Consider the following 27,544-nt stretch of genomic DNA (forward strand, 5'->3'; position numbering starts at 1 on the left):
AATTGCTCCAACTACCGAACAATAGCCCTCATTCCGCATACAAGGAAGATCCTCCTCAAAATTATACAGGAAACACTGAGATCATTAGTTGAAGCGGCGCCCCCCTGATGTACAGGCAGCATTCCGGCGAGGACGAGGCACCCATGACCATATTTCAAACCTGTGATGGACCGTGGAAAAACCTTGAGACTACCAAAAGAATATCTACACGAGCTTCGACTATATCAAGGCCTTTGACTGCGTCGACCATGACAAGCTATGGCAGACCCTACAAGAGCTGGGCATGTCGGCACATCTAGTCGACTGATGAAATCACTTTATACCAATCAAGAAGCCACTGTGAGAACAATGTATGGGGACACAGATTGGTTTGGGATCGACAAAGGCGTCCGACAGGGCTGCATCCTCTCACCCTTCTTGTTTAACCTATATGCAGAAGTGATCATGTGGAAAATTGACCTATGGGCCTTAAAGAAGACTTAAATTCTAACAGCAAAAAGTGGCCAAATGCAAATCAAAATCTACAATGAGGCCGTAGAATGCGTGCGAGACTTCATCCTCCTTGGCTCAAAAATTGACCAGGATGGAGAATCTATGCCAGAGATAAAACGTAGGATGGCATTGGGGCAAAGCACGATGCTAAACATGGACAATATCTGGAAAAGTAGGTATATTGGCATCGCAACTAAACGCAGGATGGCCCCCCCCCCCCCTGTTTTTCCTGTAGCCATGTATAGATGGGAAAGCTGAACTGTAGAAAAAAAAGCTGATAGAAGGAGGATTGATGCGTTGGAGCTGTGGTACTGGCGAAAGCTGTTGTGTATGCCCTGGACGGCGAGAGTAACAGAGAATCCTGAATCATATAAGTCCCGGTATATCGCTGGGGGCACGGTGACCGGACTCCAACTCAAGCAGAGTCACTAGAAAAATCTATGCTTGGACAGATCAGTAGCAAAAGACCTGGTGCCAGAGGACACGATGGCGGATACTGTCAAGAGCAGATACTGGCATGGATATCACACCACTGAGAGCAAAACCGAAAAACACGGAGGGAGCTCGTCTTTAGGGTCACCGAGGGATGTGAACGACTAAACGGCTAACCACAACAATAAAACCTACAAATTCTGTGTATACTTTTGGTATATGCAGTTCGCTTCTCCACCACTCGATGTCGCCACAGTCAATGCTGACAAAAGGCTTCATTAAAATGTGGAACCTAGTGGTGCATTAGTATCGTGAAGCCTGCGGATGCCATCGGGGTACAAGATGAAATATATTTGCATCTAAAAATCCATTTTGTAATTACATTGTATTAAATTTTCAACAGTTTGGCGTCTGCAGCTGCAGAATGTTGTTTTTTAATAGCCAGTTTGTCAGCCGTCTCCGTCTCCAGCCTCTCTCTCTCCCGGACAATCAGTTTAAGCTGATTTACGACAAAATGAAGGTTAAATCTGTATTTTTCTTTACTCTGTTCTCTGAGCAGTAAGTTAAGCAGCGTTCCCACAACAGCACTGCCTGCGCCGTGTGATTATGTCAGGGTTGCTTCACAGCTGCAGAAAACGGCCCTGACAGAACCGCCAAGCTGAAACTAACGGAATCAGTCCCTTTTTCTCTTTACAAGGTTTCTGTTCGTTTCCATTTTATTTGGCGTACAGAACAGCACGTTATTCTATAGTTCATGTAAAGTGGAAACCTTGTAAAAAGGACCACAAAGTGGTGTCCGTTTCACAGTGCATGTTTCTGTTCACCTCCATTCAGAGATTCCATCAGTGTTTTTCTGCACCGGTGATGGAATCCCACAGCGAAGTCAATACCGCAGTGTGAACACGACTAAGTCGCATTCCGCATGCAGGATCCCGCAGTGGAATCTGACCCTGTGCCCGGCCGGTGACCCCACATACCTGTCCGCAGTCTTATTCTGTACTAGGATGTGCTGGTCGGCACACATGCACAGTACAGATAATGGCGCGCAGTCGCTAGGCGATGACCTGGATCTTGCGACCTTTCCGCAGTGATGATTGCGGAAGGGCTGTGCGTCAGACGGCTTCCATTGATTTCAATGGAAGCTGTCCGCAGTGAATCTGCCTAAAAAATAGAGCATGCTGTGCTTTTTTATTTTTTTTTATTTTATTTATTTATCCTCCGTGAGTGGAGAATCGCAATTTATTTCCGCTCTTGGGCAGGAAAAAAAGTTTTTTTCCATAACATGCTATGGAAGGTATTAATTTCCGCAATGCAAATCCGGCCGTGTGCAGGCGGCCTTACTTGTAAAAAAAGAAGAGAAAAAAAATCTTCATGGCTCGTGCGGTGTGTATATTTTTTTTTTTTATTTAGTTATTTAGGCTTTATTTATGTTAGTCAAAAGTGTGAGCTTTGTCCTGGTGGCAATAGGGTTAAAATCGGGGGTGCTCAAGGGGGTGCGTGACCTGTGAGACTGCACAGGGTGCAACACCCTTCTGGAGTTCAGCGGGGGTTCCATGATGAGGTCTGTTAACCCCTTAAGGACGTGGCCTATTTTGGGCTTTAAGGTTGCAACGATTTTCGGTGGATTTTAATCTGTTTTTCAAAGCCATAACTTTTTTTTATTTTTCCGTTGACGCGGCCGTATCAGGGCTTGTTTTTTGTGTGGCGAACTGTAGTTTTTATTGGTGCCATTTTTGAGTACATAGACTACATTGTAAAAACTTCTATTCATTTTTTTTTTTTTAATACACCATTTGTGTCCCTCTGGGGGACTTAAAGCACAGCACCGATGATCGCTATGATAAGGCATTGCAGGACTTCTCTCCTGCAATGCCTTATCGCTTATTACAGCGATCATAGGCAGTAGTAATACAGGACGCCTGTAGGCAACCAGCTGAGCTCTCTGTGGTTTATATTGTGAGAGCCCGATAACATCACAGAGGGAGCGCGCTCCCTCTGTGAACCCTTCTTGTGCTGTAATCTAAATAGATCGCGTCAGGGAAGGGGTTAACAGCGGGAGGCTGGCTAGCAGTGACAGCCGGCACCCGCTGCCGGATAGCGCAAGATCTTTTATGATCTTGTGCTATCCACGTGACGTAAGGGTACGTCCAGTTGCGGGAAGTACCCAGCTGCCATGACGTACCCTTACGTCATATGGAGGGAAGAGGTTAATGGTGCATTCCCACATAACAATCAACGCTTGTGGCTGAGACTCTGATGGAAGCAAGGTCAATAAGATTGATGGCCACGGATGATCGAGTTCTCTGATGCAAATTATTTTTGTTACCGGGAAGCGAAGAATAGTGTTGCAGTTGCGCTATTCCTCCCTCGAAGTTGTAATTGGCGATGGAGGCTCCCACGGGCTTTTTAAGAGTTTACAGACAGTTGTAAGGAAGGGGAATTTATTTCTGTTCAGTCAAAAAAATGGTGGTACTGTCAGACGTGAGCTCCAAGACCGCCAAACTAAAGTTACATTCACTGGGCGAAATCCAATTTTTTTTTTCTTAACGAGGTTGTGCTGCAAATTTTTATGCTTAATCAAATGCGGAGAATAATCTAACATAGGCCCACTCGGGTACATAGAACAATGCATGGGGAAGTAGACGGTCCAGTAATATGCAGCCATTAGTCTATTGAGTTACAGTAGGTTGTGTCATTACAAGGTTTGGTAAGTTACTAACAAATATGAAATAACAGAACCATGGAGCGAAAAGGAGGAAGAAGGGAGAAAAAAAGAGAGAAATTTGATCTGCCTATGTAGTAGACATTTGAACTTATATCTGAAAGTCGAGAGATTGCTGAAAGTGGATCCAGGGGCCTCGTATATTGGAGAATTTCTCTGGTTTGTACAATTCCCTGGCCCTCAACTCTTCCATTGACGTTATTTCATTGATCTCTGATCCATTCAGCAATCGAGGGGACCTCGTGGGTTTTCGAGTGTCTTGGGGTAATGGCGTGTGCTGCTACCAAAAAATGGCTTAAGAAGTCTCTTAATAAAAAGCTGTTGAACCATGTAATATAGAGAGAAGCGCTATTTGCGATATTGCTGTCACAGGGTGTTTAGTAACTTTCGTAAATGTAGAGTCCCATAAGGGTTTGAGGGAGGGACAGCCCCACCAAATATGAGTTATGGCTTCAACCCTTTCCAATCCAATTTGTATCCTGGTTTTCCTAGGGGGCTTACTCTTTTTCTGCCATTATACAATGGCGCTATATGCTGGCTAAAGCCAGTACTGACAGCAGAAAGGCTGGCAATATACAGTAAGAGAACCCCGACGGACATCTTCCAACATCGGGGGGGGGGGGGGCGAGATGAGCGAGTATACTCACTAAGGCACATTACTCGAGCGAGTAGTGCCTTAGCCGAGTATCTCCCCGCTTGTCTCTAAAGATTCGTGGGGCCGGTGACAGGTGAGTTGCGGCGGGGAGCAAGGGGGAGAGCGGGGAGGAACAGAGGGGAGATCTCCCTCTCCCTCTCTCCCCCCACTGCTCCCCCCCTTGCTCCTCGCCGCAACTCACCTGTCACCGGCGCCGGCCCCCGAATCTTTAGAGACGAGCGGGGAGATACTCGGCTAAGGCACTACTCGCTCGAGTAATGTGCCTTAGCGAGTATACTTGCTCATCTCTAGCTGTCCCCATCGATATGTCTTGCCTGACTCTGTAATTAAACTGAGGAGGGGTTCAAGGAGGCGTCTCATCCTTAAGATGTTAGGGAACAGTTGAACTGTCCTGTCCCGATGGGAGACAGGGTTCCGTCTCTGCATGTTGCCGGATCTCCTCTCTTTCGTGGTAGAAGTGAACTCTGCAAAGGACATCACTGGGGAGGGAAGATCAGGTTGTCCATTCGGTGAGGGCCTGCCACTCTATGTACTGCTGCTCCTGAGCACCTAGCAGGGCAGAAGGGGAGATCTCTGGGTGTGGAAGGAGAGGAGGCTTGCGGGGACTACAGGAAGCGAGAGATGCTACTTACTGGCCGCTACTGGGGCAAGTCACTGGCGTCCCGAATTTTTCCCCATTGTAGCTAGGGAGACCTGGTGTTGGAGGGTTAGGTGTTAGGGTTGCTGTTTCTTTTACAGTGGCGCATGCGTCAGGAGCGGAAGGAAAATGTATCTTCACGGCATTACTACAGGATGTCCTGCTAAATATGAGCCCTCGTATAACTGTCGCTGAAAAAATAAGGTCATGGCTGTCGGAGGATGGCAGCAGAAAATAATTTAACTTTTCCAGAGAGTTTATTTTTTAAAAGCAGTACAGCGCAAAAAAACTGTATAAATTTGGTAGTGTAATAATCGTACTGACCCATAGAATAACATTTTATGTAATTTTTGCTGCAGTGTGTACACCATAGAAAGGCTTAGAGGTGTTTTGCTTTCGCTTTTGGCTGCAGGTGGTTTTGCTTTCGCTTTTGGCTGCAGGTGGTTTTGCTTTCGCTTTTGGCTGCAGGTGGTTTTGCTTTCGCTTTTGGCTGCAGGTGGTTTTGCTTTCGCTTTTGGCTGCAGGTGGTTTTGCTTTCGCTTTTGGCTGCAGGTGGTTTTGCTTTCGCTTTTGGCTGCAGGTGGTTTTGCTTTCGCTTTTGGCTGCAGGTGGTTTTGCTTTCGCTTTTGGCTGCAGGTGGTTTTGCTTTCGCTTTTGGCTGCAGGTGGTTTTGCTTTCGCTTTTGGCTGCAGGTGGTTTTGCTTTCGCTTTTGGCTGCAGGTGGTTTTGCTTTCGCTTTTGGCTGCAGGTGGTTTTGCTTTCGCTTTTGGCTGCAGGTGGTTTTGCTTTCGCTTTTGGCTGCAGGTGGTTTTGCTTTCGCTTTTGGCTGCAGGTGGTTTTGCTTTCGCTTTTGGCTGCAGGTGGTTTTGCTTTCGCTTTTGGCTGCAGGTGGTTTTGCTTTCGCTTTTGGCTGCAGGTGGTTTTGCTTTCGCTTTTGGCTGCAGGTGGTTTTGCTTTCGGCTGCAGGTGGTTTTGCTTTCGGCTGCAGGTGGTTTTGCTTTCGGCTGCAGGTGGTTTTGCTTTTGGCTGCAGGTGGTTTTGCTTTTGCTTTTGGCTGCAGGTGGTTTTGCTTTTGCTTTTGGCTGCAGGTGGTTTTGCTTTTGGCTGCAGGTGGTTTTGCTTTTGCTTTTGGCTGCAGGTGGTTTTGCTTTTGCTTTTGGCTGCAGGTGGTTTTGCTTTTGCTTTTGGCTGCAGGTGGTTTTGCTTTCGCTTTTGGCTGCAGGTGGTTTTGCTTTCGCTTTTGGCTGCAGGTGGTTTTGCTTTCGCTTTTGGCTGCAGGTGGTTTTGCTTTCGCTTTTGGCTGCAGGTGGTTTTGCTTTCGCTTTTGGCTGCAGGTGGTTTTGCTTTCGCTTTTGGCTGCAGGTGGTTTTGCTTTCGCTTTTGGCTGCAGGTGGTTTTGCTTTCGCTTTTGGCTGCAGGTGGTTTTGCTTTCGCTTTTGGCTGCAGGTGGTTTTGCTTTCGCTTTTGGCTGCAGGTGGTTTTGCTTTCGCTTTTGGCTGCAGGTGGTTTTGCTTTCGCTTTTGGCTGCAGGTGGTTTTGCTTTCGCTTTTGGCTGCAGGTGGTTTTGCTTTCGCTTTTGGCTGCAGGTGGTTTTGCTTTCGCTTTTGGCTGCAGGTGGTTTTGCTTTCGCTTTTGGCTGCAGGTGGTTTTGCTTTCGCTTTTGGCTGCAGGTGGTTTTGCTTTCGCTTTTGGCTGCAGGTGGTTTTGCTTTCGCTTTTGGCTGCAGGTGGTTTTGCTTTCGCTTTTGGCTGCAGGTGGTTTTGCTTTCGCTTTTGGCTGCAGGTGGTTTTGCTTTCGCTTTTGGCTGCAGGTGGTTTTGCTTTCGCTTTTGGCTGCAGGTGGTTTTGCTTTCGCTTTTGGCTGCAGGTGGTTTTGCTTTCGCTTTTGGCTGCAGGTGGTTTTGCTTTCGCTTTTGGCTGCAGGTGGTTTTGCTTTCGCTTTTGGCTGCAGGTGGTTTTGCTTTCGCTTTTGGCTGCAGGTGGTTTTGCTTTCGCTTTTGGCTGCAGGTGGTTTTGCTTTCGCTTTTGGCTGCAGGTGGTTTTGCTTTCGCTTTTGGCTGCAGGTGGTTTTGCTTTCGCTTTTGGCTGCAGGTGGTTTTGCTTTCGCTTTTGGCTGCAGGTGGTTTTGCTTTCGCTTTTGGCTGCAGGTGGTTTTGCTTTCGCTTTTGGCTGCAGGTGGTTTTGCTTTCGCTTTTGGCTGCAGGTGGTTTTGCTTTCGCTTTTGGCTGCAGGTGGTTTTGCTTTCGCTTTTGGCTGCAGGTGGTTTTGCTTTCGCTTTTGGCTGCAGGTGGTTTTGCTTTCGCTTTTGGCTGCAGGTGGTTTTGCTTTCGCTTTTGGCTGCAGGTGGTTTTGCTTTCGCTTTTGGCTGCAGGTGGTTTTGCTTTCGCTTTTGGCTGCAGGTGGTTTTGCTTTCGCTTTTGGCTGCAGGTGGTTTTGCTTTCGCTTTTGGCTGCAGGTGGTTTTGCTTTCGCTTTTGGCTGCAGGTGGTTTTGCTTTCGCTTTTGGCTGCAGGTGGTTTTGCTTTCGCTTTTGGCTGCAGGTGGTTTTGCTTTCGCTTTTGGCTGCAGGTGGTTTTGCTTTCGCTTTTGGCTGCAGGTGGTTTTGCTTTCGCTTTTGGCTGCAGGTGGTTTTGCTTTCGCTTTTGGCTGCAGGTGGTTTTGCTTTCGCTTTTGGCTGCAGGTGGTTTTGCTTTCGCTTTTGGCTGCAGGTGGTTTTGCTTTCGCTTTTGGCTGCAGGTGGTTTTGCTTTCGCTTTTGGCTGCAGGTGGTTTTGCTTTCGCTTTTGGCTGCAGGTGGTTTTGCTTTCGCTTTTGGCTGCAGGTGGTTTTGCTTTCGCTTTTGGCTGCAGGTGGTTTTGCTTTCGCTTTTGGCTGCAGGTGGTTTTGCTTTCGCTTTTGGCTGCAGGTGGTTTTGCTTTCGCTTTTGGCTGCAGGTGGTTTTGCTTTCGCTTTTGGCTGCAGGTGGTTTTGCTTTCTGAGTTTTCCCATCCACCGACGAGATCCTTATTTGCGGACCTTTCCCCAGTTTCGATGCATGCGCTCATTGGCAGAGTGGCGAGCGCAAACGCAGAAGCCAGGAAGGGCCCGGGAAATTTAAACTCTTCTTTCTCCTGGCTACTAAAGGTAGCCGTGAGCCTGGAGCAGTGACGGAGGGCTCCGGTGAGCGGTCACATGATCTCCGTTATCCAATGGTTAATGGCGATCGCGTTAGAGTTTAAACTTCAACTTCTTTTTTTTTTTTTTTAATTTTCCCCTCACTGATGCGATTTGGTGAGGGGAGATGAAACTTCTTACCAGTGGCCTCCACATTTGAACCTCCGATGCAATCCTCTTCCACGGACCTTCCCTGACTTCTGGGCATGCGCCTGTCAGCAAAATGACAGACAAGTATGCAGGAGCTAGGGAGGGCCTGGGAAATTTGAAATACCCTTGTTCCCAGCTACCATAGGTAGCCGAGACATGGAACGGTCCCAGGTCACGTGAAAAAAAAGTAGTGCTCTACCTTAGGCCGGTCTAACACGACCGGATAGGAATTGCGGATTCCGCATGTGTTTGATCTGCACTAATGTGAGTGGATTATACAATTCCACTCACATTAGGGGGTCGGAATTGCGTAATCCACTTGCAGAAAACGGAACGCAGCATGTTCTATTTTAATGCAAATATCCGTAACATAGAGCCTATTGTGCGCTATGGTCGGGGATATACCCGCAGCCCATATGCAACTACATTGTGTACGGGCTGCAGGTACCCGCGTCATCGCTAAACGTCGGCGGGGGAAATATAAACAAGGGTTTACTGTGCATGACCGCCTGTGTGAGTATGCAGTTATGTGCATATGGCCAGTATGCAGCGCCACGGTCGAGCTTACGGCTGGCATCCACTGCAGACCTGCGCAAGTGCATTCCACATACGGCCGTGTGAGCCTGGCATTATTCAGACCGCTACCTGTAATACGTAATTTACATGAAGCCCTGGGAACACTCCCCTTCCTGCAGTTACAGGAGCCGCTTGTTGAGCGCCTTCTATGTGAGACCGCCGCACCTCAGCAAGCTTACGGAGACTCACAGAACACCACTTTTTACACCCCATCTCAGCCACCGAGGGCAAGGAATACCCCCGCAAAGTGTCGGGTTTGCAGCAAGCATGGCTGGAGGAGGGATGCCCAATTTTATCGCCCCATGTGCCCATCTCAACCTGCCTCCGTAATTAGCAATTTTCAGACCTACCACACAATTTACATTATTACTTTTATTCGAGATTTAGGGAATGCCAAAAAAGGGCGGGGGCGGGTATTTTTATTGCACAAGTGAGCAATTGGGCCTGGAATTCAGCTGTGCCTTGAAATCCAACGGGTGTTCCCTCCATTACAGGCCGAGCCATGTGTCCAGTAAGTAGATTAGGGCCACAATGGGTATGTTTCTGAACACGGGACAAACGGGGGGGATCCACAGGGGGGCACAAGTCTCCCTTCATATGTATGCTTGTGAAAAAAAAACTGTTTATAAAATGACACAATTGCAAAAAAATTAAAAAGCTGTCGCTTGGAGTTGTGGTGTATAAACACCACTATGTAATTGCGTATGTACAGCATTTATTACGCATCCATAGACAACGATAGAGCTCTAATGCGCATAATACGCGGAAAAATAGAACATTGTGTTTCTCTTTTTTTTTTTTTTTTTTTTTTACACGTATTATACGCAATGAATAAACGCAAGTGGGAATGGAACAGCGAAAATCAATATTTGAATTGCAGCAATGTACCGCGTATTATACGCGCGTACATCGTGCACGTAAAATGCAATTTAAATACGCTCGTGTGAGCTCAGCCTAAAGCTGCTTGTAGATAATGCGAGTCTTCCAGTGCAGAGTGTCTTGAGAAGATGACTTGGTAGGCATCGGAGTCGGGGGGAGAGAATCCCAGAACGGTGAGTGTTGGCAACTCATCCAGATCTCCTGAGTAACACTGCCCTCATGCATCACCTGGAGACTATCGCTTGTGTTGTGCTGCTTGGCAGGTCACGGCCATATATTCATTAGGGAGTCAGGACAAATATTTTTAGTAACCTTTGACTATGGTAACAAACCAACAAAACTGATCTCTTAGAACATAGCAGCTGTGGGGCTCAATAACTATTGTTTACAATGAATCGAGCTGTAGACACGTAAATATGTGCACTCTTGTCATGTAAATAGAAATACATGGGTGTATATATGGATCTGGTTTCTCTTCCCAGAACACTCTCAGTAAGAATGAATCAAGAGTTTAACTTTGTGTTTGAATGTTACTAATAGTCCTAATACTCCACCCTCTAAGTACAGAACTACTGCGGGCATTTGGTATCCTCCGATTGTGTAACGGGACTACTTTGTACCTGGAATTGGCGCGCAAGAAATATGCTTGTAAATACATACTGAAATTGTCCGACATGCAGCTCCATTCTCATCATCTTGGAACAGTTTTTCTGTGAAGAACCATTAGTGTAATTAAAAGCAAAGCAGAAACTGCTGAGAGGTTGTTACTAAATCCACTCTATGCAGAACTAGGACTTACAAAAAAAAACCTCCAAAATGTATCCATGCATAAAGAGGAGAGAATCTGGACACTTTCGACTTGACACTACAGCGTACAGAAAAAGTTGACGTTTCTGTGTTTTTTGTTTTTCTTTTCCAGCTCTCATCCGCTTTGCTGTGTAGACTGAGACACAGTTAGCAAAGGCTGGAAAGATAAAATGACATCTTTTACTCTGCCTATAAAAGCTGTTTTGTTTTTTTTACTATCCACATTAAAAAAAATCTTGAAATATTCCTTTATCACACTGGAGCACATAAACTAAGCAGCCAATCTCTGCTTTCTGTCGTTCACCCATCAGCTTTGCTGTGTAGACTGGAACAGAGTCCGCAAAGGGTGACAGCTCAACTATTATGGTAGAAGTCTAAGTCAGGGAAGTAATACTAGACACACAGGGTTTGTATGCAGACCTCCGTCACTTCCTGGTCACTAGGTAGGAGGTTGAACTTCATCACTTTCTGGAAACTAATAATCAACTGTTACATTTCTACATCATGGTCCGGCTTCTGTTGCTGCTTCAGTTTTATAGTTCAGTTCTTGATATTCCACAGTCCAGCCCTGGATAAGCGACTCGGACCCTCCTGCTGCTATGTCTTTATTGTAACCCATTTTCCCCTTTTCTACTGTTACAGAGATGAACATGAAGCAATCATCTAACCGGTTTCGGCTTACTAATCCACATTTGGAATCCACTTGCTTCTTTGGAAGATGCAGTTGTACATAAAATAAGCTTTCAGGTAAACTCTGCAATCGGATCACCTTGTACATCGCCAAACAGGATAACAATACTCGGGACTCTTTGTTTTCATTCAAATATTCTGGACAGTCTGTTCCCAGAACTGCATTGCCCCCTACTGAGATGACTCTTACCTCTGTCCTTGATCTCGGGAACTGTGCCATAAGTCTAACCGCTTATGCTTTATTGGTTTAATCTTTGTGTATTCTGTACAACAGAGTAATATTTTATTGCAGTTGCCACATTAATCAGTATGTGCCAAGCCCAACTGTCAGTACTGCTGTGGCAACACCGCCCAAGGTCAAATTCCATCCACGATAGCAGCTGCTAAGCAGTACAGCTTTAACGGGACAAAACCACTCTTATTGCATTGCTGCCTTCGGTATTACATACCAATTCCGTACCACAGGTCAATTTTTGTTTAGGGATTCTCGTACATAGCAGTATGGCATAGAGACTTGCTGGGAGCCCATGTTTGAAACCGAGAATAGCTGCACAGAAGTCCTCTTTCGTGTAGCTCCTCTTAGGAAGGACTCCTCATCTCCCTCTACTGAAGTTTAATCCGGCACTTTTGAGCAACCTAAACTGTTGTGGTGCTTAAAACTGAAGGAACGAGGAGTTTGAAGGAACGAGGTATGTTTAAACTCATCCGGTCCCCCATTTCTGCACTGTGTTCCCACAAACTTGGTGCGTGCATACAGCAGGACTCTTCTCAGAAAGTTCTGTGTGCACAGAGACGAATGGGAGAGCGTGCACAGAGTCATCTGAAGTCAAACTGTGTACACACCAAGTTCTCGGGGACGTACTGCAGGCACAGGGACCCTGTGAGTATAAACATACCGCCCGTGACTCCTGGTTCCCTCAGCTTTGAGCGCCATTGCATAGTTAATGGTTCTGACAGAGGCCCTTTAAAACTGATGACTGGAGACGTTGCAATGGAGATAGAGCGAGCTAGTTGCTAAGGTAAATGTCGGATGTAAACCCTTAAATACATGCGAGCCCAACTGTTCTGTTCAGTCTCTTCATGGTCTCACCGAAGTACCTATCTGGAGAGGTATACTTGGCCTGATCCAGTCCAGGTCCAGTGGTGGTGGCATTTTTGCTCCCACCTTGGTTCCAACACAGAGTAACAGACCTTTTGTTGGTATCGCAGAGGGTTGGTTGGCCAACTAGCTCATTGCAATAGCTAAGGCACCTCCAGCTTTCTCCGCATTGGCCATGACAGCAAAGGGCACTGGCTTAGTAATTGAAATGAGCCGGTTAGCCAAACAGTCCCTTCGATACCAACAATAAGAGGTTTTTGTCCATTGTTGGAATGGGGCTGGAAGTGGAGGTGCTGCTCCCCGACTGGATTTGGGCAAGTATATCTCGAAGGGGTATTTTTTTAAACTTCAGGCGCCAGAGTCAGCATCCTTCATAAGTGGTACCAAGCTTTAAAATGCACCTATTACTGAAGCCAACCAGCTCCCTGTATATTCCCACAAGGTTATAAAAGGAGATTCCAGAGCTTTTGTAGTATATTTCTGTCTGCACTGACTGGTAGAAAAGAAGCTGGGTCCTTTTTTTTGCTAGTTTCAGGGCATGTTACCAAAACCAAGTATGTTTACATTAAGCTTTTGCTGTGCGGTCACATAACGGGGCTTGTTTCCATTCCAGTCACCCCAAGCAGAAAAACAAAAAAATGGATTGTAACTTTGCTATGAATGTACTTTTAGCCTTCCATGCAGAGTGATAGCCAATAATGGACACCCTGTACTAAAAGCACAAACCGGGTGTTACGTAACTCTTTAACGGACATTGGTTAGGAAACTTCCACTTGGCAATAGGCTGACAGGAGAGTACAAAGAACATTTGGTGTAATAGGTCACAATGATTACAGAAGGGTCAAGAATCCCATTTCATGGAAGGAGTACATGTCTTCCACAATCCCTCTCAGACAACTGTTAGCTTTTTCAGAAACACATATGTTTGATGATCTACATGGCTGCTGTTACAGGTCCCACAAAAATGGCTCCTCTGCCTCTTCATGCAGCAGTACAGGTATAGAAAATTGTCTCGCTGGGCAAACTTGCCGTTCATGCCTCCAGGATAGCTGGGTAAGGGCGCGTTCACATCGGCATCAGAGGTTCGGTTTGGAACCTGCGCCGCTGACTTCAGTAAAAAAACAATTTAAGTCGAAGTAGTGCAGCAAGGAGGCAAATGGACCCCATAATAGTTAATGGGTTCAGTTCCATCATACGATGGTTCGGGCACGGGGTGTCGTTGTCCTGCTCCATAACTGAGCAGGAGAACAGAACTCAAGCGCTGATGTGACTCCAGAAATAGAAGTTAGGGAGCGGCTTCTGTTTAATGGTGGGCTTTTCCTCTTTTTGGAGTTCAGTTCTCTTTTACCCCTTTCCCATTTGTGTGGACAATTTGTAGCGTCTGCACATCTGGAGTTGCTAAATCATCAAGTGTGGTTTGTTTTGCTTATATTTGGTTTTTGTTGTGCTCTGTATTGGAGAAGTTTCACATCTGCGTCGGGGTCAGTTCAGGGTTTCTGTTTTTGTGCTCCATTTTTGAAGGAGAGGATCTGAATTAAAAAAAAGATCCCTCCCCTCCATTGCTTCCAATGGGGTTTCAAGCAAACAGAAAGGCTTCCGCTCGCTCCCATTCCATCAGGTTTCTGTTTTTTTTGGGATGGCAAAATGGCGCAGTCTCCAGCATGATTTTTTTTCTGTTCAAAAAAAACCCGGAATCCTAAGGGAATGTAAGCAAACAAAAGCTTTTCTGGGTTTGTTTTTTCTTTTTTTTTTTTTTTTTTTTTTGGGAAACTCCATTGAAACCAATTAAGAAAAAAAACTAATTTCAGTTTCTCTTCTCCAAAAACGGAGCAGAAAGGCGATAACTCTGAACTGAGCCCAACGCCGGCGTGAGAGCAGCCTTAGTTTTTCTATGCAAGAGCTTTAGAATCTAAACATGGAAGTAGCTCCGGCCGGTGATCGGCTGGGTACATAGTGCAGCAGTTACCGCTTCTTTCGGCCTTTTCTTGCTCCTGTGTTGATATATACTTTATACCATCTTTTACTCTGTTTTGCTCATAAGGAGCATTGATGTTGTCTGGGTTCTCTTCTGCACTGGCCCACCTCGCACCTTCATAGACTTCTGCCCCAGAATGCTGATGCGACCACAACGAGCTCCACTTTTGGTTTTGCAGATACTCATGCTGCGTTCAGATGGGATCCGTCAGCAGTGTTCACACATACAGAACTGAATGCTTTGGTCAGACTGGCTGCTTTCATTTGTAACCCAGCTGACAACAATGCCGGATGTGTTTTTTAGCATGGAATCCATTGACTTTTATGGAACCCATCGGGTTCTGCTGCCAGACACTGAACTGGCAGGGGATTACAGTAACATAAAAAAATCAGTCTGAAGTGTACTGTAGCAAGTACAACATGTTCCTGTGCAGGAGACCAAACAGGAAATTCTGAATGCGGTTTTGGATGTGCAGAGAGTATAAAATCCCAGATCAGTAGGTTCCATGTAAAGCAGGGCTGCTGAGCGTTGCGTGTAGACGGCACAAGGGAGAATGTGCAATGTTGGTCGGTAACCTGTCTTTCTTTGGTTTTTGTGAAACTACAACTCCCAGCATGTTATCAGGGCATCCTTGTGGTTTAGTTTTTCCAACAGCTGGAAAGCCTCAGATCGTCTTCCAGTCGTGTATATACCGTAGTTTGCTTACTTTTCGAGGTCCTGGGGACTATTTGCATCCAAAATTTGACCACTGAGAAATGTTTTTTCCATTTTTTATTTTTAGTTTTTCTTAAAGCCTTTGACCCAAAGCAGAACTCGCTGTAAGAACTTTCCCTGAAGGCTCCTTTTTATTTCAGTTTGATTGTAAATTGTTCTTTTTAAAAACTTTAATTTTTTATTTTTCCGGTTTTATTTTGTGTTAAGTTCATCGTTAAACTGAAGAATTTTTGGTCATGTACAGAGTAACGAATATGACCTTTTTGCTTACGTTACATTAAAGAGAATTTCTATTTTTAATGTGCCTTTTTGTCTGGCTTGGAAAAAAAAAAGCTTTTGAATATATTGTTAATCTGAATGTTATGTACAAAAAAGAAAATAAAAAGGATGATTTGCACTATTCCCAAGGCCTGTTCGTGTGCTTTATACTTTCACGTGCGGTAAAACCGTCAGTGATGGCCGTGCGTGCCTTATGGAATGTTCGAGGGTGTCCGGTGGCGGTTGGGGGCTGAGAATGATGGGCACTTTATGATCGGAGGGATTGGGAGGTTGCCAGGCATTATTGAACTTTAATTTGCAAAACTGCACTGGATTGGGCTTCCATATTTGAGCCTCATCAGAAGGGGTTAGACTAACAACTGGCCTAAAAAAAAATCTTAATGGGAGTCAATTACTTTTTATATAGGCAAAACGTAAGGGTGTGTTCACATATTCAAAATTTTTTATCAAGCCTCATTGACTCGCAGTGGAACAAAGCCGCAGTGGAATTTAATAATGGCGTATATTGACCGCTGTCATGACATGAGTGCGAATCATGTGTTTATCTTCCAATCAGGTTGCAAATGGAGCATAATTCGCACTCCACATCCCCCCAGATTATTGTATCACTCTTGGAAAGCAGTGTGATTACATTTGAGAGACTTCTGGCCCCACATTCCATCAGTCTAAGGATTACCACCACCTAAAGCTTTAAAGGAGGTCAAGAGCAAAAAGGACCAAGTTTATTAAATTTAAGAGCTTTAATATAAAAATGCAGTGCTTACAAAAAGATAAAACAAAATGGCATACAGATAAATTTAAAATGATTCCGAAAATACAATTGAGAAGCACAGAGACCTACAATTTACAGGGAGTTCTAAAGCCTTTGTCCCTGAGGGTAGATGGAAGAAATGGAGCTCATTCCAGCTATACAGCTGACCTCGTCAAATGTGACACCGTCACAGCGTTCTGCATATCTTTCTATACTCTACAACCTGTACTCCAGGTGTATATGAACTCTCTAGTCCATTATGCAAAACCCTGGTCCAGAACTGGGCAGTTGGGTAACAAGGAGCAAAACCATGAATATTTAGCAGTCCACTTTCTATCTCCCCTGCCCCTCCCCCTCCACTTCACTCTGAACTGGGGACGTAGGCTGCCTGATTTTGGATGGTCCATTCCTTCCGGCTTCCTCTCAAAACCAGTCTGGTCAAACTGAATGGACGCTGCTTCAAGGATCAGAGGTAGACCCGACCTACAGAGTCCCTTCATGCAATGAAAGGCTCATCCTGATCAAAAAGCAAACCAAATTGACTGACTATTGTCACAGCAGACATATACACTAATGTATACTTTATTACAACTGCGTATTTCATTACATACATCAAATTAAATTTGTGTCAATATCTGTAATGAAGTTGTGCGGATTTTGGTATGGATTTACATGTGTAAAATTTCCACCATTTGCACACCTACCGTAAAGGCCCTTTTAGACACAACGATTATCGCTAAAACGACCGACCGACTGAACGAATTGACGATTCTTTGCATATAATTACAGTTTATATAATGGTTTGAAATCCTCTATATTTCCCTCATTGGCTAACAAACTCAGGTATGAGTTGTTTGCTCAGGTGGGCGTGTGTTTATGCGAGGGATTATCTGGCCAGCAGGATTCCATTGTCTTCTCCTGGCATGGGTAAACCATTTACTCATTATGTATGCAAGGCAAAGACAAGGAGTACATTGTTTTACTCCAAGTCTGTGAGCCGCTTAAAAGACAGACAATTCAAAATTAAATTGCAATTGTTCAGACTATTTTTATGCCGGCTAAAAAACAGCCATAAACGACAAGTGAACGAATCGCACATGACTGCCTGCGTTTTGAACAAATTTTGAGCAATTGTTGCATGTAAAAGGGCCTTAACAGAAGTAGGCAATTAGATTCTCATATGATGAAGGCAGCAGAAGAGTAGTGTATTGATTTTGCTGATAAGTGACCTTTCCATCCATGTGATTGTTTGAGGAAATGGTTCTGCATATATTAGAGACAGTATTGTGAAGTGGTCAGGGTTGGAAGACCCCGTTACCAGTCTGATCATTTTACTCAAGGCAGTGACCTGATCATGTATATGGTCGCTTTGGAGAAAATTGGTGCATGTCAGGCGCAGTGTCATAAAGCATGCAGGCATACAGCCCATTTGGCTAATGGTATCATGGGAATGATGGCGGCAGCAGGAGAGGAGTGTGATCATGTTGCAGCATGCAGTTGTAGAGCGGCTTTCTTCCTACCTAGAGCCCTGGTATCACTGAGAATACAAAGCAGGATTCAGACAGGATTGCAGTAACACTACCAGTGTACTTTTGCTATATGTAAGGGCATGCTTTAACCCCTTAACGCCACAGGACGTAAATGTACGTCCTGGCTGTGGGGTTCTTAACGCAACAGGACATATACTTACGCCCTGGGGATAAAGCGAAATCAGAAGTCCTGCAATGCTTTATCATTGAGATCATAGCAGCTATGGTACAAGTGCCCTAAAGCAGTGTTCCTCAACTCCAGTCCTCAGGGACCGCCAACAGGTCATGTTTTCAGGATTTCCTTACTATTGCACAGATGTTCTTACCATAGGATATCCTGAAAACATGACCTGTTGGTGGTCCCTGAGGACTGGAGTTAGGGACCCCTGTGCTAAAGGTATATGAAAAGTTTAAAAATAGTGTACAAAAAAAAGAAAAAACCCACATTTTTGGTATCGTTGTATCCGTAACAACTCGTACAACAAATTGAACACACTTTTTTTTTTTTTGGTTCAAATAAATTTTATATATATAATTTATTTAAAGGGTTCAACAGTCCTTTTGAATACACATCAAACATTGTGAGTTGAAATAATATTTTCGGATGGCAGATGCACAAATAGAGGAGAGATAGAGCGCAGAGAGTAATGAGTATGAAGTTAAATCCTCCTCAAACTTGTAAAACCTTGATGAAACATGGTATAGGTGGGAGTATGGGGGGGGGGAGAAGCAGAGGGTGGGGTGGGTATGAGGAGGGATAGTGAGAGCACCTGATGTTCCCGGATTCATCTTTTAAGTTCATCGGATTCTCTAAACACGGCCCAAGGCATTCACGTCGCGTGGGTTTCTTCCAACGCCTTAGGATTGTCGGCTCCCAGTTCATCATATCTCTTGAGGGTATGGAGCTCCTCCACCCACATTCCCCTAGTAGGAGCGGCTGGGGAGTGCCAAAGCCTCGGGATGAGTCTCCTTATTGCTATTATGAAGAATTTTAGGAGACCCGATTTGGCGGCTTTCACTAGGCCGGGAAACAGGGAGAGCAGAGCCAACTGTGGCGTCATGGTCACTTCTGCATAGCAAACATGGTTGAAGAGGGTTGTCACTTCCTTCCATAAGGTCGCTACAGGCCCATAGTGCCACCAAATGTGGATCATAGTGCCTCTGTTCTCTCCGCATCTCCAACAGAGGGGCGAGGTCTGGGGGAAGATCTTCTGGAGTTGATCAGGGGTCCTATACTACCTTGATATTATTTTGTAGTTTAGATCTTGGATATTGCCTGCTAAGGAGAGTTTGTGGGTTAGGGCCCACGCCTTGGACCAGCACTTAGCCGCGAGTTTTGGAGCGGCTTGACTGCATGCTTTTCCGTTGCGGCTGGCGCTCCCATAGAGGAGAGTGTGGCCGCAATGGGAAAAAATGAATGGACATGCTGCAGCAGGCAAATCCGCAGCGCCAGCTTTGCCACGACAGATTTGCCATCCCGTGTGGACGAGATTTCTGAGAAACTCCAGACGGAATTTCTGCGGCAAATCCGCTCTGTGTGAACCCAGCCTTAGTTACAGAGGGTCGCGAACAACTAAACGGCCAACAACAACAACATACTGTACTCCATTGTAATTCAGCCTCCTGTCACAGTCTTGTCAGACTCCTTATTGAGTTTCTTAAGCTTTGGCCCTGCGTTCGGCCAAAATTACTCAGTTGTAGAAGCCAAACTGTCATGTTTATAACAGTGTGAAGAGCCAGGGGAACATTCCTTGCAGCTTCCTCATACCAGACAGCCTGGTGCCTAAAGGTTATAAACTGTTTTGCTTGATTCCTTTTTTTAATTGTATGCATAATAGGGAAACTGTTTCGTAAATTTTGCTTTAATTTAAAAAAAAAAAAAAGTTGACCCGTTTGCTTCTAGAGCTTGCATGTAGCATGGTTGATGCCGTCTGCTGGACTTCCTGTCATCTGTCACCAACCGTACTTATGAATGCGCATCTAATCTCAAGTCCGATCAACTCAAATGTGCTGGAAAGCAGTCAATAAAGGGGGGTATTTAGACAAAACCATTATTGCTCAAACGAGCGAAAGGGAACGATAAGTTTAGTTTAAACGTGAGCAAAAGACAAACGAAAATCGTGCAGTTCTCGTTAGTCCAGTTTCAGCCAGCATAAAATTCTGTGCCGCCTCGTACTTGTTGGGCAGTTTAAACGCTGATCAATCAGCGGTTCACATAGAAATGTGAACCATAGGTGAAAGAGGACTGCACGATTATCAACCAGACTCGTGCCACCTAACTGGACTGCCCGAGGGCAAAAGAGCGTTCACTCGCGCAAAGGAGCATCGTGAGATTCTTGTCCTTTTAAAAGGGCCATTACTCATAAGTAGAAGACCTGCGCCAATCTTTTGATTCATAGGGTGATGCTCCCTCGTTTAGTCCAGTCGTCACTGACCGTATGGTTCTTCGGTCCCAACATAGCCACTGGTGGAGCGGCATGTGCCCAGATGCTGCCATACCGCTGTAGATGGCAAGGGAAACTAAGTGTAGGCCCAGTGCCTCCCACTCGCTGGGGATTATTAGCATGTGCTGCGGGAAATGAAATGATTTATTCTAACTTTTATAGGTATGATTTCTAAGTTATGAAGTTCAGAACTTCATTGTTTTATCAGCTGAGGCTGTTTTATAGCCACCAAACAGGTGACAGGCTGCCCCATACCCTGTTGCATCATTAGAGGCAGCTCCACGTGTATGCGTACTCTGCAGCAACCTTATGCTAATCAGCACCAAATACTTAACCCCTTCCCGCTCCAGGGCGTAAGTTTACGTCCTAGCAGCGGGGTACTTCCCGCAACAGGGTGTAAACTTGCCTCCTGGGGATAGCGCGAGATCACTTATGATCTCGCGCTATCCCGTAGCAGGAGCCGGCTGTCAGTCATACCTGGCCTCCCGCTGTTAACCCCTTCCCTGCCGCGATCGCAGCATGGGAGGGTTTCACAGAGGAAGCGCGCTCCCTCTGTGAAGTTGCCGGGCTCTCGCGATATAATTGCAGAGAGCCCGGCCTGTTGCCAAACACTGGCGTCCTGTATTGCCATAGCCTGTGATCGCTGTATAAGCAATAAGGCATGGCAGGGCAGTAGCCCTGCCATGCCTTATCACAGCAATCATCAGTGCTGTGCTTTAAGTGCCTCAGAGGGACACAAATTGTGTAAAAAAAATAAAGAAAAATGTGAAGAAAAAAAAAAATCTTTTCACCAGTCGTCTCGACGACAGCACCACCTGAGATAGCCTCCTCCTGATAGGACAGGAACACACCGAGAGGTTAATAGCTCCCCACCTTCCTCAATGTCTTCCTGTCCAGGGATTGGTGGAGAGGGACTGGTGTCTCTGAGAGGGACTGGTGGAGACGCCAGCCTGAAGAATATACTCACGGTGGATCGGAGGGCAGTGGGTCTGCCTGTCCTCCCTTCCTGCCAGACGACTCCCGGGAAGCCACATGGGGTGGTATCCCCCGGGCCAGGTTCCTCCCATGGCAGCCCATGGTGGGTTCAAAGCAGGAGCCCCAGTCCTCCTCCAGTATAGGACTGGGCCTGGCGCTGGGGGAACCCCTTTGACGATTCGGAGAGGGCGGGGCGCCGCTTCACATGTCCAGCGCGGTGATGTCATCTCGCAGGCGTCGCTGGACACGAGGAGGGGGCGGGGCTTGGCGCAGAGGTGCCAAAATTTGAAAAAACAAAAAGGAACCTGAGAGAAGAGAAGTTGTGAAGTAAGCCAGTGCTAGCAGGCTGGCTTAACATTGCTCCTAGGTGTCTGCAGCACTGGTATCAGAGATAAGTGCTCCAGCACCGAACATTGCTGAATCTTCAGCCACAGCGGGGGCCGTAAGTAGCCAGTGCGGCAAAATGCTTAGGCAAACATCCAATCTACTTATACTTGGAATGTTGCATTCTTATCCACAAAAAACTCTTTTTATCCCTCTGGCAGACAAACAGACGCCTCTCCCAGAACACAACACAAAAAGTGTGCAGAGTGCGGGTCGAGACTGCCAGCTACGTATGAGAGGCCTCTGTGCAAGGCATGCGTAGCTAGGCTAGTTAAGGAGGAATCGGGGCGGGGGGACGGGGATTCAGGGAAGATGTTAGGAAGCTGGTTAAGGAGGAGGTGCGATCAGCTCTGACGTCGCAAATAGCGCCACTAGCGGGGGCATCCAGGGCTAAACGCCAGAAAAGGGCGTATATCCAGGAAGAGCTTTCAGACTCCGAGAGCTCAATCGCGTCAGAGCAGGAAGAACCAGCACCCGAAGAGTCCTCCGACGAGGAAGACTATAAAAAATATTTATTCCACCAAGACAACTTAACAGAGCTCATTAAGTCTGTCAGAGCTACACTTAAAATGGAGGAATCCAGAGAACCGCGTACTCTGCAAGACGAGATATTTGGGGACTGGGGGAAAGGCGCACCTTCCCAGTCCATAATAACATTTCCAAAATGATCCAAAAAGAATAGAAGAAGCCCGATGTGGGATCTTTCTCCACTAGGGGGGGTTAAAAGAAGATACCCGTTTGAGGACGAGGTGTGCGCGAGCTGGGAAGAAGTACCCAAGGTGGATGTCCCGGTGGCCAAGGTGGCTAAAAGAACGACACTGCCCTTCGAGGACGCTGCGCAATTAAAGGATCCAATGGATCGAAAAGCTGAAGGCCTCCTGAAAAGGTCATGGGAGGCAACAGCAAACATTCTCAAACCAGGGGTCGCAGCCACTTGCGTGGCCAGGACCCTAGGAGTGTGGTTGGAGCAGCTGGAGCTCCATATAACAAATAAAACTCCGAGGGAGCAGATTCTAAACTCACTCCCTATCCTAAAGATGGCCACAAACTTCTTGACGAACGCATCGGCAGAGACAGTAAAGCTCTCAGCAAAAGCAACAGCCCTGTCTAATTCTGCCAGAAGGGTCTTATGACTGAAGTCGTGATCGGGCGATTTAGCCTCCAAGAACAAGCTGTGTTCTCTTCCGTTTCACGGCCAGTTTCTATTCGGCCCGGATCTCGACAAAATCCTCGAGAAGGCGGCCTCCAGGAAGAAGGGATTCACAGAGGAAAGGCAACAGAGGGGGAGGACCGTTTTTCGGGCCCCAGCGCAACAGCCCGAATCTTATCGAGGCAAAGGCAAGACAGGCCGCTGGAGTTACCCCCAAGGGTGTAGAGGGAAAAATTTCCTCTTCAACCCCCCCCCCACCAGCGGGATCCAACAAAGCAGAGACCCTGACGCCATCCCAGTGGGGGCAAGGCTGAGGCGCTTTGCAGATCAATGGGCCGCGATCTGCGAGGGCGCGTGGATCCCAAAAATCCTACAGCAGGGATACCAAATAGAACTGGTGTCTCTCCCCCCCCCCCTTCCCCCCTCCGCAGAAGAAAATGTCACCACAAGGGGCTCAACGCAACAATTGCGCCTACTACAACAGCAAATATAATAAAAAACTATATCAGGACAGCGCCCACAAGGGAGTTTCAGTAGATATAGCCTCTAGGGCTAAAAAAAGGGAATGTAATAAATGGACTTACCCGGTGTTTAGCAGGACCCTGATAAGGGACTCACTAACACCCCATATCCACGTTAGCTTCAATCAATAATACAAATATAATCCTCCTCCAGAGGTCCTCTTGATCGTGTCAGGCTAGAGACTAGGAGAGCCAGCAGTTTCCATAGACCGTATCCTTGCAGGGATCCGTGCACAAAGTTAAACGTAAGCAGGAAAAGAGAACACCGCGCTCCTTAAGGAAAATATCCTCTGGTATCAATAATCGATATAACACCCGTTTATTCTGTACAACGCGTTTCGTCACTTGGACTTTATCACGTCCAAGTGACGAAACGCGTTGTACAGAATAAACGGGTGTTATATCGATTATTGATACCAGAGGATATTTTCCTTAAGGAGCGCGGTGTTCTCTTTTCCTGCTTACGCCTACTACAACAGAGCGTTCGAGAACTACAGGAGTCAAACACAATATCCTCTGTACCTCAGAACGAAGAAACCTGGGGCCACTACTCCAGGCTCTTCCTGATAAGAAAACCTTGCGGGAAATCTTGCATGATAATAAATCTGAAGCCTCTGAACGCCTTCATCAGGTACCGGAAATTCAAGATGGAGTCAATCTCCTCAACAATAAAGATTATACCCAGGGCAGCCTATATGGCGTCTATAGATTTAAAAGACGCATACTTCCATGTGCCGATCCAAAAGGATTCTCAAAAATACCGGAGGTTCGCAGTGGATATGGGCGGAAGAACAAGTCACTGGCAGTTCAGATGCCTGCCCTTCGGGATCTCCTCAGCGCCCCAAATTTTTACCAAAATCATGGCAGAGGTAGCCGCCTACCTGAGAAAGAAATCCATCCTGATAATACCCTATCTGGACGACATCTTGATTGTAGCAGGGTCCAGAGAGCTCCTGACAGAACACCCGGCAACGGTGCTCGACCTGCTCCAATTCCTAGGATGGATTATAAACTGTGAAAAATCTAGCCTAGATCCCAGCAGAGAAAAAGTATTCCTGGGCATAACGCTCGACTCAGAATCTCAGTGCACCTTCATTTGTACAGAGATGAAGGTACAAAAGGTCCGTCAGCTGGTCAAAACCTTCCTGCGGAGACAGTCATGTACAGTGCGGGAGGCCATGTCTCTCCTAGTAAGCCTGACGTCATGCATCCCGGGGGTAGCTTGGGCCCAGGCTCACACCAGAGCCCTGCAGACCGCAGTCCTTCAGTTTGGGACAAAAGACCGTCCTCATTAGGGACAAAAATGCGCATCCAAAACTCAGTGAAGTTATCCCTGCGCTGGTGGACATCCCCAGCGAGCCTGCGGAAGGGCGTCCACTGGAAACAAAACCCAGCCCCACACATCACGACATGAAAGTGCCTGGGGTTGGGAAGCGCATGTGGGAGGCCAGCTTCTTCAGGGTCCTTGGCCACAGGAGATAAAAGACTAATACTCGAATTACAGAGAACTCCAGGCGGTCTGGAAAGCCCTACAACAACTGGGGGATTAAGTACGGAATCAACATATAAAAATCCTGTCGGACAACACCACCGCGGTCGCCCACATTTGGCGCCAGGGGGGCACGAGGTCACCCACTCTACAGAACATCTCGCAGAAAATCTTCCGCTGGGCAGAAGACCGGGTCCTCTCAAATGCGGTAACACATCTAAAAAGGGTGCTGAGCCAGAGAGTGGATTTTCTCAGCAGGAGGCGAATAGACCCAGGAGAATGGTCTATTTCTCAGGAGGCGTTTGGAATCCTGACAAACAGGTGTGGTTCCCCACAACTAAATCGGTTTGCAATCAGGGAGAACGCCAAGGTGAGGAGCTTCTCCCTTAGACCAGGGGATTGGCCAACAGCAATAGACACTCTAAGCCAGGACTGGGGAGAGGGGCTCGTGTACGCCTTCCCTCCAATACTGCTGATTCCAAGAGTCTTGCAGCATTTCAGAGCACAAGTATGCACACTGATCTGGTAACCCCCTTCTGGCCAAAGAGAAGCTGGTTCGGTCTTCTGATAACTGAGCATCCAGGACCCAGTCATCCTTCTGGCTCGGGAAGATCTACTAACACAGGGGCCACTGAACCATCCAGGCGTAGACAAACTACACCTAACAGCCTGGATCTTGAGGAATCCACACTGAGAGGAAGAGGGTTCTCAGAAAGAGTCATAGAGACTTTAATGTCAAGCAGGAAGAAGACAACCAACCTTATCTACCAAAAGGTTTGGAAGAGGTTTTCCTTATGGAGACAGGGAAGAGATTCTCGGTACTCCGTTCCGGACATCCCCTTTATCTTGGAGTTTTTGCAGGGGGGCCTAGAGATGGACCTCTCTCCAAGCACTTTGAGAGTTCAGGTCACAGCCCTTAGTGCTATATGTGATACCAAGTTTTCAGAGAATTAGTGGATCAGCAGATTTCTGACCGCAGCAGACAGGTTACGGCCTAGGCCCACAAATATGTTTCCGGACTGGAATCTTAATTGGGTCCTGAAGGCGATGTCAGCAGAACCCTTCGAACCGATTGAGGCACTGCCAATAAAAATGCTCACGATTAAAATAGTCTTCCTGGTAGCCATTACCTCAGCAAGATGAGTTAGTGAATTACAGGCCCTGTCTATTCGCCACCCGTTCCTTAAAATCACGGACACAAAGCTAGTGTTTAAAACGGATCCAGCCTTTATGCCAAAGGTAGTGTCTCCTTTCCATAGATCCCAAAACGTAGTGATCCCCTCATTCTTCAATGGACCTAAAGACGAGGGAGAAAGAGCCCTAAACTGCCAGGACGTCAGGAGAGCAGTCCTGAGTTATATTGACACCACAAGCCACTAGAGACGAGATGACAATCTGTTTGTCCAGTTCTTCGGCCCAAACAAAGGGAGCAAAGCGGCAAAGAGCTCCATAGCCAGGTGGATCTGCCTGGCCATTACAGAATCCTATGGGGCCCTGGCGAAAGAAGTCCCCTCGGTTCTTAAAGCCCACTCTACAAGGGCAGTAGCGTCTTCTTGGGCCGAGCATAGTTCAGCATCCGTTGAGCAGATATGCAAGGCCGCAGTTTGGAAGAAGCCGCACACTTTTGTTAAACATTATAGGGTAAAGGTGCAGCAGGACGAGGACATGGCCTTTGGCCGCAAGGTCCTCTCGGCAGCAATCCCACCCTAGATAAATTTTAGTTGGTATGTCTCAGGTGGTGCTGTCGTAGAGACGACTGTGGAAAAAGGTGATTATACCTACCTGATAATCGGGTTTCCAGGAGTCTTCACGACAGCACCTGTACATTCCCTCCCGAAGAAGATAAATAAATAGGAGGTGCTAGAAAAAATTATGAAATATAATTTCCCTTAAAAAGAGAATATAGTTAAAAAAACAGTTAGGTAAAGATTTAAGCTCCTACCCCGGCAATTCGTTAGAAACTCCTGAGGAAGGTGGGAAAGGGGGGAGCTTTTAACCTCTCGGTGTGTTCCTGTCCTATCAGGAGGAGGCTATTTCAGGTGGTGCTGTCGTGGAGACTCCTGGAAACCCGATTATCGCGTAGGTATAATCACCTTTTTTATGCTTTTTCTCATATTAGCATAAAAAAGGTAAAACAAACATTAAAACCCCACATATTTGGTATTGTCGTGTGCATAACGATGCTTACAATAAGTTGCACATGCCTTTGACTGTGGACGGAAAAAAGCGTTAAAAAAAACGCTAAAAAACTGATTTTTAGCATTTTGCCTCCCTAAAAACGCAATAAAAGTAATCACAAAAGCCGTATGTACCCCAAAATGGTACCAATAAAAACTACAGCTCATCTCGAAAAAAATAAGTTCTCATAGAGCTCCGTACATAAATAAAAAAGTTACAGGACTTTGAATGCAGCGATTTAGAAAAAAAAAAGATTTCCAAAAAAAAGGGTTTTTATTGCAGAAAAGGGGGGAAACCTAAAAAAAAAAGTAAGAATTTTGGTATCGTTGTAATTGTACTGGCCCATAAAAAATTGTGTCATTTATGCTGCATGATTAATGCTGTAAAAAAAAAAAATCTGTGGCCGAATTGATGCGTTCTTTCTCTCCCTGCTAAAAAAAAATCAAAGTTTTACAATATAGTAAATGTACCCAAAAGTGGCACCGATAAAAACTACAGTTCGCCACGCAAAAAACAAGCCCTTATACGGCCACATTGACGAAAACATTAAAAAGTTATGACTTTTGAAAAAATGGAGAAGAAAATCTGGCAAAAATCGTTGCGTCCTTAAGCCCAAAATAGGCCATGTACTTAAGGGGTTAACATCCTTGTTTCCCTTGAGCAGACTCCACTGACCATGAACGGACTGAACTTTGTGTTCCTTGCTTGGGAATAACCCGACTGTCTTTTTTTTGCAACTGTCAGGCTTAAGTTATTAGATACAATAGCCTTGTGACTGTATCAGATTAGTATATGATTGCTGAGGATTTGCCCGGGGGATTTAATTAACCCTTTTTCCCCCTTTTTCTTGCATCATCTTCTGGATC

At 46.2% G+C, this 27,544-nt stretch overlaps 1 protein-coding gene across 1 annotated transcript in view; it reads left to right on the forward strand.

Annotated features, from left to right (window-relative positions):
• The window catches only part of TMEM123 (transmembrane protein 123), a 48,213-nt gene extending 32,833 nt beyond the window's left edge, over positions 1–15,380 (forward strand). Inside the window, exon 5 of the mRNA XM_066586436.1 lies at positions 11,143–15,380. Within this exon, the coding sequence (XP_066442533.1) occupies positions 11,143–11,167 (25 nt within the window). The 3' untranslated portion in view covers positions 11,168–15,380. The remainder of the gene's footprint in view (positions 1–11,142) is intronic.
• The last annotated feature ends 12,164 nt before the right edge of the window (positions 15,381–27,544 follow it).

Source organism: Eleutherodactylus coqui, chromosome 1, assembly GCF_035609145.1.
Source record: "Eleutherodactylus coqui strain aEleCoq1 chromosome 1, aEleCoq1.hap1, whole genome shotgun sequence".
In the NCBI taxonomy this organism is placed as follows: Eukaryota; Metazoa; Chordata; class Amphibia; order Anura; family Eleutherodactylidae; genus Eleutherodactylus; species Eleutherodactylus coqui.